Here is a 13,750-nt window from a genome sequence, read left to right as displayed (position 1 = left end):
ATGCTAAATATATCAGAGAAATATAATATCTGATCTCATAATAATCTTCCAAAGTAGGTATCATTATTGCCATTTTCCAGAGAGAAACTGAAATTAGTTAAACAAAGAAGTTAACTAATTTGCCAACGATCACTAAGATAAGCAACGGAACTGGGATTTGAACTCAGACCCGACTCCAAAGCCCATGCTCTTTTTGACTACCTTATGCTAGCTCTTCCTAAAACATCACTCAATTTATATCTTCCCCATTATAGTGTATTCTCCCACTCTTAAGTATCCAGTGTCCCCATGGTGATGCGATCCCCTGTACATCAAAGCCTGCTCTCAGCTAAAATGAGAATGACCAATAACAGATTACCCTGCCCAGGGCTACTTGATGTTGTTACAGGAATCGGAGGCTTAAATTAGAAGGAAACTCTAATACAAGCCACTTAGGGGAGTACATATCTTACCTTCTCAGAGGGCCAAACCAAGTTTGTGCCTTATGATGTTCACTTTCATAGCTTATAGCTAACGCTCACACAATAAGAATCTCACTCATAAGCCCTGAGGGTCTCCTTGGAAGTCTAACCAGCCCCAGCCCAGGAGACAAAGGCCAGATGTGGCTGCCAGTGGCTTCGGAAGGGAACCGGGACCTGGTGTTCCACATTTCAAGTATACGACATAAGAAAACCTAAACAAAATGTATTTGACATTTAAATTGTTCAATGTTGCCCAAAAATGTGCTTTCTAATAATTCTATAAAATAATATTTTAGTGACTCTGGGAACCAGGAGTACTATCTTTATTGCTCTCACCTTTTCCGCAATCAAGGATTTTACTGGTACCAAATGGTGTCATCTTTCAAAGACACTGAAATAAAACCCACATAGAATCTCAGAGCGAGTGAAGACGAGTGGGTAGAAGAATGCAGTCCTGAGAGACATTGCTCCATGGATGGGCTGTGAAAATAGCCCTCACTGACTGTCCATTTGCTAAAACCAGGATATACTACTTGTTAGGTCAAAGGGCTACTGGTAACTTGAAAGTTCCCCACCAAGTATTTTAATGGACCAAGGAATGAAAAGAGTTTCAGAATGTGTTTTAAAATGATAAGTCAAATTCAACATAAAAATTTCCAGCCCAGCTCAGAAAATATATTGAGTTATATGTCTTACATAGAAAATAAAAGTGGTAATTTGAAAAATAAAAGTGATACTGTTCATTTTTTCTCAACAAAGTTGTTATTGCCCTCACCCCAAAGAAAACACTTTCTAAGAAATTCCCATTTTATCAACGTTCTAACATGTTTGCCAACAGCCTTTCAAAGTAATAAAAAGAGAATGTTCCCCTTACATATCTGGATGGCTCCTCTAGGTTCTGGTCATTCATGTCAGTAGGAACAAGCCGGGTGGCCAGTGGTCCCTCCGCAAAAGGTTTTGGTAACTGACCCCTGAACTCTGATGGAATGAACTGAAGTTGCCAACTGTCAGAAACACAAATAAGGATAATAAGAAAAACACAGAGGGCCCATATTGCTAATGTTCTTGAAATAAACAAGCCCCCCCTCCAAATCATGTAAAAATATTTCATTTCACTTGGAAAAAAATATATTTCTACTGAAACCTCAACCCTGGAGCATAGAGGCAGAGGTCACAATTCAGTCCAAACTCGTTGAGAAATGTTAAACTAGAGGTCTCTCAACCCATTTCACCAGCTCTCAGCAATGACTGTGTAACCAAATGTTCATACCATCAAACAACCAGGGAAGCACCAGTTAATTGCCAATTACCCCTTATCCAGATCACAGCAAATTCATCGGGTATATAGAGAAAAGAGTGAAAGGTAAAAACTCACTATGGGAGAAGGACTTGTTCCTAAGTATTCTTCAAAAATATCTTTAGTTATGAAACTATTTTATAACTAAAGGTAAAGTCAACACTTAAAAAATAAGTATTGATTTAATTATCAATGGCTGATAATAGGATCTTTACCAAGCACAAGATAACACCAGTCCCCAAATGGAGGAAAATGACTCTTAACCTGACTTCCCTTTTCCCCAAATAGGACTCTTCTCCATCCAAATTAAGCAAATACAAGGAATCCCAGAACCCAATGTTATCACAATAGACAGCTTAAAGGAAAGTGGCACAGCTGTCTTGACCACAGCTCCCCCTAGTGTCCATACATCAGTGGAACCTTCTAGTGTTGTTACATGACATTTCTTCTCTAAAAACACTCTTCTTGCTAAAGTTTCTAGACCACTTTTAGAAGTGAATTCATATCAGATCCCTATAGAAATTTAAATATGAATCCTTAGGAAGAGCCACTGGCAGGAGCCCAGGGCCCAAAGTGGTTTTAGAATTCCCCAGAGCTCTGTGGTTAAGGGCAGTGCAGGGTGCACAACCAAACACAGCATTCGGTCCCCTGAAGAGAGGCAATGGGTGCACAGTGCAGGTCCCACAGCTCTCTGAGATGGTAATAGAAAAACTTTTTGTGAAAAATACCCCCAAAAAAGAAAAATTAAGAAGACATTGACATAGATTTGCTATTTTACTCTTTGATTTAAAACTCGGATTAAAGGACAACTTACTTATCGGGCAGAAGAAAGCTGCTAGGAAACCGATACCACTCTTTTCCTACACAGACGTTAACAGGTCGGCCTTCTGGGACAGTGTGGATGGTTGGGTCTGTAGCAATTCGGTAAAATTCTGGATACAAATCAAGGGGCCCATGATACCCTGGAAGGAAAAAAACTGAAAGTCTTGTGAAAGCCTAAGATGAGTAAGTAACATGAGGTTCCAATATTTACTTATGATGCATGTTAATGTCCCATTTTAATCTATGTGAAATTAAAGATTATAAGAAAACATATAAATCAGTAATTGAGCCCCAAATCTAATCCTAAGTTTAAAACTTCCTTAATTCATCCTTTAAAAAGAAAAGGTATCCTTTGAAGGGGAAAAAATCACTAAGAATAGAGAAAAAGAACTACAGGTAATCACACTAAAAGGAATTCTCAATTTTCTCTTCAATCCTAAAATAAAGAGACACACCCCAGTCTTAATATTTAAGTCCAGAAGCCACCCTATAGAAAAGTCCTCCCAGCTCAAGCTGCGTTGCACTAACAATCACACATTAAGCAAAACCCAAGATGAATTGCCTCATGAGTATGGATTAAGACATTCTCAGTACACCTACCTCTGAACAGGGCCACAGAGCGAGAAAAGGATAAGAGTCCAAACAGGAAGAGTGTTCCTAACGCCAGCCAATTTGAGGTCACAGTGTAATGCTCTAGGCGATACCGCTGAAACACGAAGTGGTAGCATTTCTAGAAGGAAAGAAAACTATTAAAAAAAGATATACCTTGCAGAGTATGCACAATTAGAAGACATCATAGCAAAACAAAGATGGAAAAAGCAGCAAAAGAGGTTCTATCAAGGGTCTCAGAACTTGCAAACATTTAGTGGGGTACCCACTCCAAATTCTATGATAAAGACTATCTTAGGGTCAGCCTGGCCAGAGGGTTTCTCAAGAATGAAATCTCAGCCCTAAACAGTCTGGCTCAGTGGATAGAGCATCAGCCTGCGGACTCAAGGGTCCCAGGTTCGATTCCGGTCAAGGGCATGTACCTTGGTTGCAGACACATCCCCAGTAGGGAGTGTGCAGGAAGCAACTGATTGATGTTTCTCTCTCGTTGATGTTTCTAACTCTCTATCCCTCTCCCTTCCTCTCTGTAAAAAATAAAATATATTTTTTTTAAAAGAATGAAATCTCAGTAGCTTCATAGGAAAGTCATTTGAATATTTCTTTAATTCTTTAAATGCTAATAAGTTATTTTTAAAAAATATGAAATGTCCAGATTAGGCAAATCTACACAGATACAAAATAGATGAATGGTAGCTAGGGCTGGGGAGATAAGAGAAAGGGGGGTGACAACAGTTAAAGAGTACAGTTTCTGAGGTGATGAAAATGTTCTAAAACTGACTGTGTGGATGGTTACACATATTTGTGGGTATACTAAAAATTGTATGCTTTAAATGGGTAAACTGTATGGTTTGTGATTATATCTCCATAAATCTGTTAAAGAGAAAACCTCTTACCCTAATTATTCTTTCCTGTCACTTGCAAATGGTAGCAGAGGTCAAAAAAGAGTCTGGAAGCTTCTGAGGCCATAAGTACAGAGATATTCAAGATTAATTCTAACAGGGAATTGATCTAAACTGGGTTTAACTGCCTGATATTATTTCAAACAGTTGAACAGGTTTTATTCTGATCTCACTGTTGAAGAGCAGACATTCTATTAGCTCTGCTGGGGTACCACCATTGTATGGGAGGCCCATTCAATGATTTAAAAATACTTGGATTCTTATTGGCAACAGAGACAAATAACTCACAAATCAACACTGCAAATATGTAATCAGCAAAAAAAGAGTACAATCAACAGCTAAGCGAGCACTACATAAAGCCTTAATAACATGATCTGTATCAGGCTTAATGTATAGTTAAATACCTTCAGTGGAAGCATTTTGTAATTTGCCTGTAAACTTTAGGAATAATTTAAAAAGTGAAGCAGAATGAAGCAGATATCTATTTCCCTGAAACTCACCTGAAGTGCAGAAAGGGCCACAGCACCACAGAGACATATAAGTGGATATACAGGGAAAAGAAATCGCTCTTCTTTGTGAGGCTGGGTGAAGAAAATTATAAACCAAATATACATTGGAGCCAAGGTAAGCCAATATGGGTGGCCTAAATTCTGAACTGTAAAACACAGAAAAATATCCACCTTTCACCATATTAGAAAACAACATATTGAGTTTCAATGTTCTCTTGATCTCAAACATGAAAATATGCCCTAGGGCATCCCATAAAATATTTCATTTCTTGTGTTCACACTTTCTCCGGTGCAATAAAGGAGTTGAGTAAAAAGAGGTATATACTCTTTAGCTCTCCCAAGAGATCCAACATGGAAAGGGAGGCACAATACTGGATCTGGCTAGAATAAATGAAAGTCAGGCGAATGGGCAATAGAGCTTCATTTGTACATTGAATGAAGAAAAAAAAGCCTTCTCTCTCTAATGAGTCCTGCCATTAAGATTAAAAGTTCCTGAGATTAACCAAAAACATAACATAAACTCATTTTTTGGGTTTTAATTCCTATGTTCTTTTTAATATGTTACTCTTCTTACTTATACACCAGTGGTCTGTTCAAATAGCTACATATTAAAGGAAAGAAAAAGAGCAGGATTCTTTTTTTTTTTTAATAATTTTTATTTCTTGAAGTATTACAAAGAGTATTACATATGTCTTCTTTTTCCCCCCCTTGACATTCCCCCGGTCCCTACCCCCTAGTGTCTTGTGTCCATTGGTTATTCTTATATGCATGCATATAAGTCCTTCGGTTGATCTCTTAATCGCCCCCCAAACCCTCCCTAGGCTTCCCACTGTAGTTTGAAAGTCTGTTCAATGTTGCTCTGCCTCTGCATCTACCCCTGTTCATCAGTCTATACTGGTCCCCATTATCTGTCCCAAGCTCACTGGAGCAGTCCCAACCTCACCGGGGCCATCTCGGCCTCTCCGGGGCTATTGCAACCTCACCGGGGCCGTCCCGACCTCACCGGGGCCGTTTCAACCTCACCGGGGCCGTTTCAACCTCACCGGGGCTGTTTCAACCTCACCAGGACCATTTCAACCTCACCGGGGCCGTCCTGACCTCACCGGGACCGTTTCAACCTCACCGGGCCGTCCCGACCTCACCGGGGCCGATTCAACCTCACCGGGGCCGTCCCGACCTCACCGGGGCCGTCTCAACCTCACCGGGGCCATTTCAACCTCACCGGGGCCATCCCGGCCTCACTGGGGCCGTTTCGGCCTCACCAGGGCTGTCCCGACCTCACTAGGGCCGTCCCGATCTCACCAGGGCTGTATAAGCCTCACCGGGGCCGTCCCGACCTCACCGGGGCCGTCCCAGCCTCACCGGGGAAACACGAAGTTTGGCCCTCTGTCCCCTGCCAGGCGGCTCCCCACCAGACAAAATCTCCAGGCGTTCCTGGTGGTTGAACATCCAGCTCGCCTGCTCGGACTTCACCCTCCACCAAGTGCACAGACTGCTCGTCTGCCATCCCTCAGGGTCCCACGTGAGACTGGAACCGGTGGGTGGAGCAGGATTCTTAAACACATCACTGTTTTTGTCAAACCACAAATGACAAAGAGTTTGTTTCTAAGCAAATATAAAAACACTCTTAAAGGGAGTTTACTGATCAAGTTTTCTTTTCTCTTCTGCAAATATCCATCTACTCTGAATCCCAAAATTGGAACCAAAATGTACTTAAAGCGTATGAAAGAATTAAAGGAATTTAATGAACACTAAGACCAGGCACATGCTGGAAAGGTGCTGTGGTTAGGTACATGAACACTTAGTGATAAGCCTGAAGGCATCCCCGACTGTGCTTCTGTTAGTGATAATGAGCAGTACATAGATCACTAGCACATAGTAGATAGAGAGCGCCCCCTAGTGTCCATTTTGTCTGTAATGAGCAAGTTCAGATGAAATGATTGTCCTTAAGATCCAACTTAAAAATAAAAATTTTAAAATTTGATTTTTTAAGATAAATTTTTAAAATCCACCTTAGGATGCCTAATTTAGCACTCCTAATTTATTTGTATTTTTGAAGTAACTCCTCAGGGATAAAAATTTTTAAACTGCAACAAGCTTATCTTTAAACTTTCAACTCTAAGATTTTGTCATGAGATTTCAGGTTACAATTTAGAATTTATCCCTTCCCAGGAAATAGTTTAGGTTGCAATTTTCTTAATTGAAAGAAAATAAGTACAAGTAAACAATCTTTTTCTATTCTGTATCTCAAAGGTGAACAAATATATTTTTAAATATGATCTAAAATTTTGAAATGTGCCCCATATAATATGCAAAATCATAATCACAGTTGTACTGCATGATGGAATATATGGGTCATTTCCTACTTCTTTATATTTTCCTGTTTTTTCTTTGTAAAAAGTACTGTTCCTATTATAAAATAGACCAAAAAAAAGTATAACTAAAAACAGAAAGCTAAATCCAAAGGCAACAAAATCTCAGACAGATGCCAAAGCAATTTCTTCACTGATACAGCTCCTAGGGCACTTGAAACTAAAGAGAAAATGAACAAATGGGACTACATCAAAATAAAAAGCTTCTGCACAGCAAAAGAAACCATCAACAAAACAACAAGAAAGCCCACTGCGTGGGAAAACATTTGCCAATGTCATATCTGATAAGGGCCTAATCTCCAAAATTTATAGGGAACTCATACAACTTAACAAAAGGAAGATAAACAATCCAATCAAAAAATGGGCAAAGGATCTAAATAGACACCTTTCAAAAAAGGACATTCAGAAAGCCAAGAGATATATAAAAACATGCTCAAAGTCACTAATCATCCGAGAGATGTAAATCAAAACAACAATGAGGTACTATCTCACACCTGTCAGACTGGCTATCATCAACAAATCAACAAACGACAAGTGCTGGAGAGGATGTGGAGAAAAAGGAACACTCGTGCACTGCTGGTGGGAATGCAGACTGGTGCAGCCACTATGGAAGACAGTATGGAGTTTCCTCAAAAACTAAAAATGGAACTCCCATTTGACCCTGTGATCCCACCTCTAGGAATATATCCCAAGAAACCAGAAACACCAATCAGAAAGGATATATGCACCCCTATGTTCATAGCAGCACAATTCACCATAGCTAAGATCTGGAAACAGCCTAAGTGCCCATCAGTAGATGAATGGATTAGAAAACTGTGGTACATCTACACGATGGAATACTATGCTGCTCTAAAAAGGAAGGAACTCTTACCATTTGCAACGTCATGGATGGAACTGGAGAGCATTATGCTAAGTGAAATAAGCCAGTCAATGAAGGAAAAACACCACATGATCTCACTCGTTCATGGATAATAAAGACCATTATAAACCTATGAACAATAATAGATACAGAGGCAGAGCTGCCTCAAACAGATTGTCAAACTCAGCGGGAAGGCCTGGGAGGGTTGGGGGGCAGGGGGGAGGTGGGTAAGAGATCAACCGAAGGACCTGTATGCATGCATATAAGCATAACCAATGGACATACGACACTGGGGGGTAGGGGAGGCCAGGGGATTGTCAAGGGTGGGGGGAAAATAAAGGACACATATGTAATACCCTTTGTAATACTTTAAGCAATAAAACAATAAAAAAAAAAAGAAAAAACAAACAAACAAAAAAACCGGAAAGCACTTTTTTTCTTACTAGGTGGATATGTGTGTTATTATACATTTTTAAACCACAATTGGATTCATACTGTAGAAAACAGCTTACTATACTGTTTTTATATTTACACTAGAGGCCCGGTACACAAAATTCGTGCACTCAGGGGGGTCCCTCAGCCCGGCCTGTGCCTCCTCGCAGTCCAGGAGCCCTCAGGGGATGTCCAACTGATGGCTTAGGCCTGCTCCCAGCCAGCAGTCGGACATCCTTAGCGCTGCCGCGGAGGCAGGAGAGGCTCCCACCACTGCCACTGCGCTTGCCAGCCCAGCTTCTGTCACATTGACCACCAGGGGGCAGCTTCTGTGTTGAGTGTCTGCCCCTTGGTGGTCAGTGCACGTCATAGCGACCAGTCGTTCTGCCATTTGGTCTATTTGCATATTAGCCTTTATTATATAGGATTACAAGCATTTCCAAATTTTCCACAAGCATAAATTATTTTTTGTGATTAACAGATGAGTGGATTAAAAAACTGTGGTACATCTACACAATGGAATACTACGCTGTGGTAAAAAAGAAGGAACTCTTGCCTTTTGCAACAGCATGGATGGAACTGGAGAACATTATGCTAAGTGAAATAAGCCATACAGAGAAAGATAAATACCTCATGATTTCACTCATTTGTGGAATATAGAGAACAACATAGACTGATGAACAGGGACAGATCCAAAGACAGAGAAACAGCGATCAGACTATTAATCCCCAGAGGGAAAGTAGGGGAGGGAGGGGGCAAGGGGAAGAGATCAATCAAAGGACTTGTATGCATGCATATAAGCCAAACCAATGGACATGGACAACAGGGGGATGAGAGCATGAGTGAGGTGAGGGGGGGAGGATGGGGGTTTAATAGGGGGATGAGGACACATTTGTAATACCTTAACTAATAAAGAATTAAAAAAAATAAAAAACCACATATGTGGAAACACTACAATATGAATGACCTAATTTCCTTAGAAATCTTCAGGAAAAAAAGAGGTGAGAGTGGGGGACCTTTTAAAAAGCTTAAGAAACATAATACTAAAATCAGTATATGACTTGTATTCAGATCCTCCTTTAAACAAACTAACTGTAAAAAGCTATTTTTCAGATAATGAAGAAAATCTGAATATCAAGTTGATTTTAGATGATATTAAGCAATTTCTTAATTTTGTTATGGCATTATGGTTATGTTAAAACAAAAGTCCTCACACAAAACAAAAGGGACTCTGAAGGCTGCTTTCCTATTCTATTCTTATAGTACAGTAAACTCTTCCTAAACCATTAATAGTAGAAAAGCAGAATAAGGCGTGGAGTGGAAGGATCAATCACATGGCAACCAAATCAGACTGAAAAGTCTGAAATAAAACTCTTTCCAAATCACATTTTAATTTCTACTCAATTCTGTCTTCCATAAGAGAAACTATAGCACTAGATATCATAAGCATGACTTGAGAAAACACTGGCTTTGAAGTAGAGCAAGCAAAACAAATGACAACCTAAACTTTTCACAATAAGGCAAAGGGAAGCAAAACAGAAGAAAAGAGCAGAGTTCAAAGGTTCTCTCACTTCAGTATCTAATTCGGGGGACTCCCTATATGGCTTAGTGTTCAGATTTTGGGTGGAAATGATTTCCCAAAGAATGTTTGCCTCTAGCACTGATTATCTTAAACAATCTACTGTGTTAACACTTCTTTAAAAAACAGGAGACTTAATCAAATAGGTTTATCTTCTGAGATTTTATAAGCTTTTTTGCCTCCCAGGGTGGTTCTGTAAATTATACTGATTGCCTCACTTTAAGGGATATAAAGCTCCTCCTTGTCAGCTTAATTTTCAATTATTCACCACATCTTCACAGGAGTCTAAATAATCCAAACATACAGATAGAAATTCAATAAATCAACCATTTCCAAAGGGAGAAAATAGAGAATAAATAAGCAGGTTCTTTTTCATTTCTCTTTTTAAAATCTTCATTGTTGATTTTTCATTTCTTGGTATACATTGTTACTTGCTCTTCCCTCCCAAAACACCTATCATCCCTTGTGCCACTCACCATGAAATCTCTGCAGTAGGTATTCCATAAGAGAAGTCAGTGGTAAGACCAGGAGAGCCAAAGCAAAGACTACATTAAAATTCAGAAATCCATTAATTAAATAGAAATGCCACGGTTCTGTACCTGAGGGAGACAAAGACATAAGAAATCATTAGTGGATGCCTTTGACACCTATTACAGTGTTGGCTCATAACAACCTCCATTTGAGTAATGCTGGTGATCCAATGCCGTGAGTTAAAGAGATTCCACAGCCTACTCTCTCCATGCTCACAAGAACAGAAGATGGGAAGACAATGGGATTGGTCATGACTTAGACAAAAATCAAGTTTCAGAATATTAAGCTGTATTTTCTGGACGGATAAGTATATCTAATTCAAATAGCCATTCCCAATTGGGACTAATACTTTTTCAGAACAACCAAATAATTTAAATAGGTTAGTGGTGATATTCTGATGTACAATAAGAAATGTGTATTTGGTCTTCATCCCCCTACCAGGCACAGAACTCCTAAGCCCTTGGAATTTCCTAAGTGATGAGAGTGATAAAGTGTTTTTTTGTTATGTTAATTAGGAGACCTTAGGAAAGCCCCTAGATAACCAGAGGTTCAGGACTGGCTGCCAGGGGAACCAATCTTGTGATTAGGCAGTGATGGCGAACCTTTTGAGCTCAGCGTGTCAGCATTTTGAAAAACTCTAACGTAACTCTGGTGCAGTGTCACATATAGAAATTTTTTGATACTTTCAACCATAGTAAAACAAAGGTTTATATTTTTTGATATTTATTTTATATATTTAAATGCCATTTAACAAAGAAAAATCAACCAAAAAAATGAGTTCGCGTGTCACCTCTGACACGCGTGTCATAGGTTCGCCATCACTGGATTAGGGGGGCAGAAATTTCAGTCCTACCCCCTGAACTCTGACCTCAGGGGAGGAGAAAAGGGCTGGCAATAAAGTTCAATCACCAATGGCCAATGATTTAACCAATCAAGCCTGTTAAATGAAGCCTCCATAAAAATCCAAAAGGTTGGCGAGTACATGGTGTGGGGACAGCATAGTGGCTTCGAGCCCCTTCCCACATACATCTATGCATCTCTTGGATTTGGCTATTCACTTGTATTCTTTATAATAAACTGGTAAACCCAAGTACATGTTTCTCAGAGTTCTGTGAGCTACTCTAGCCAATTCATTGAACCTAAGGAGGGGGCTGTTGGACCTTCCAATGGTCAGAGTACAGGTGACAACCTGGACTTCCCATGGCATCTGAAGGAGTGGGGAGGGGCAGGCTTGCAGAATTGAGCTATTGGGGCCTTTCCCATTTCCTTCTCGCCTGCTCATCCTATTTACTCTAGTATCTTTTCCCTTGATATGCTCAGCCACGATTTTATACTCATGTACTAGTATACAGGGGACCTTGTGTTTGGTAAATAGCAAAACCTATTTTCCTTAGAAAAACAACATTCAGAGACCCAGAAGTTCTGAAGAACTTTTGAAGATTAAGAATGAAACAAAATGACTAAAAACACAAGCCTTAACTCACATTAACTTTGATTCTTTAACTCAAAATCCTTAAACCCAAATGATGAGAAACAGTCTCCTCTGCACATTTGGGAGCATTCCATCTGCTCTTCCCCTCTGTGTGATTACTTCAATCAGCAGGCAATGACACCACGGGTTCTAATCACTGTGGCACTGCCTTGCACCACAGCCATTTCCTGCAATCAGCATTGCTTAAAAGGGTAATCAGAAGGCAGAGAACAGAAAAACCTGACACTTTTGCAGCTTACACAGCAAAATAAGATAGAAACCAAACCCATAACACTAGAAACACTAAGGGGAGGAACAAGAGGGACGTGGGGTACCCTAAGGAAGAGGCAAGTTCAATTGTGTGTTACCTTTTGGAAAAGCTCAGTTCTTCCTAACGAAATGCAATGACTGAGACTATTCAGGAACAGAGGTCCTGACCCAGGCCAAATTCATTGGAGACATTTATATCTTGTGTTCTTTGTTTTTTTAATTGACTTTAGAGAGGAAGGGAGAGGGAGAGAGAGATAGAAACATCAATGATGAGAGAGAATCACTGATTGGCTGCCTCCTGCACTCCCCTCACTGGGGATTCAGCCTGCAACCGGGGCATGTGCCCTTGACCAGAATCGAACCTGGCTGACGCTCTATCCACTGAACAAAACCAGCCAAGATATATACCTTGTATTCTTTACAAATAATCTTTTGGGTGACAGAAAACAAATAGAAGCTCTTATTTTCAAAACAGAAATATATGTTTTCTCTGGATTTACTAGTTAACAACACATTTCCTAAATGGAGTTTGTTAGGTCCCTGAGAAGTAAGTTTTTACAGAGTCCTCTCCTGACTGCCAGTTGGAGGTAGTGCTACGAAGCTTGACTGGCCTTTTCCTTAACAAATTATAGAAATCTGAGCCTGAGAAGAAAAATCAGAGTGACCAGAGAGAAAGGGAGTCATCTATTAAAGATGCTAAGCTTTAATAGAAAACAACCCCTTTCTCTTTGATTCTTGAAAATATCTATTCTTGCAAATAGATATTGTTTTTTCAGGAAATTATTTTAGTTTCTGATAGGTCTGATCAAATAATTGAATCAATACCTCTGGGAAACTGACCTTTAGCCACTTCACAACCAAAATTCCCTTTCGCTTAGACCACATTCTACTTGCTAAGACTATTGTCTTTCTCTTCCAGACTTCCCCAGGATCCAAACTGCCCAGAGAGTGTCCCAAAAAAGCCCGCCTAGAGTCCTTTAAAACCTCCAACTCCCCATACCTGGGTGATGGCGCCATTTGGGGGCTCAGCCCATTTGGTTCCCAGATGACCTAATAAAGTTATAATTCTCTACCACTTTTGGCCTCATGGATATCTCCTTCGGCGACCCTTACATTTGGTGCCAAAACCCAGGAGGGTTCACAGGGAAAGGGAGCCATTGCCCTGGCTTCAGTTACCCTGAGTTTGCTGCTCAGAGAGCAGCAGGCAGCAACAGCTCGTCCTGGGTTTACCTCCAAATCCTACTTGGGTGGCTCAATTGTTGGCCTCGATTGGGCATCCCTCCCTCACAGGCCCTCCCGAACCAGCCAAGGAGGATGCCAGATCAGGAACCTCTCCTTCTCCATTGCTGACCCTCCAGCGCACACCGGCCAATCTTCTCTAGGTGAGTGACATTCCACAACTTCCCTCATCTGGAGTCTTCTGTCCACTTACTCTCATTGACTTCTCGAAAGTCCTCTCGTCTCAAAGGTCCTAGCGCTAGGCCAGAAGAGCCCTCAGCTGTTGGGTCCTTCTGGACTGGGGACACCCAGTCTAGAGGGTCACCCTCGCTTCTCGTGGTGATTTGTTTAGCAGTGAGGACGTTTGCCCCAAACAGCCACCTTTGGATTTGTGGCCTGTCACTCACCCTTCCCCTCATGT

General features: G+C 40.6%; 1 protein-coding gene across 1 annotated transcript in view; it reads right to left on the bottom strand.

Annotated features, from left to right (window-relative positions):
* The window catches only part of ALG9 (ALG9 alpha-1,2-mannosyltransferase), a 106,103-nt gene that overhangs the window by 53,867 nt on the left and 38,486 nt on the right, over positions 1 to 13,750 (bottom strand). The window contains exons 9-13 of the mRNA XM_081099171.1: positions 10,316 to 10,438; positions 4,589 to 4,743; positions 3,181 to 3,310; positions 2,573 to 2,720; positions 1,336 to 1,465 (exon numbers count right to left, since the gene is read on the bottom strand). Coding sequence (XP_080955297.1) covers positions 1,336 to 1,465; positions 2,573 to 2,720; positions 3,181 to 3,310; positions 4,589 to 4,743; positions 10,316 to 10,438 — 686 coding nt within the window. The remainder of the gene's footprint in view (positions 1 to 1,335; positions 1,466 to 2,572; positions 2,721 to 3,180; positions 3,311 to 4,588; positions 4,744 to 10,315; positions 10,439 to 13,750) is intronic.

Source organism: Myotis nattereri, assembly GCF_964212035.1.
Source record: "Myotis nattereri genome assembly, chromosome: 9".
NCBI lineage: Eukaryota > Metazoa > Chordata > Mammalia > Chiroptera > Vespertilionidae > Myotis > Myotis nattereri.
This window is presented reverse-complemented; position numbering and strand designations above follow the sequence as displayed.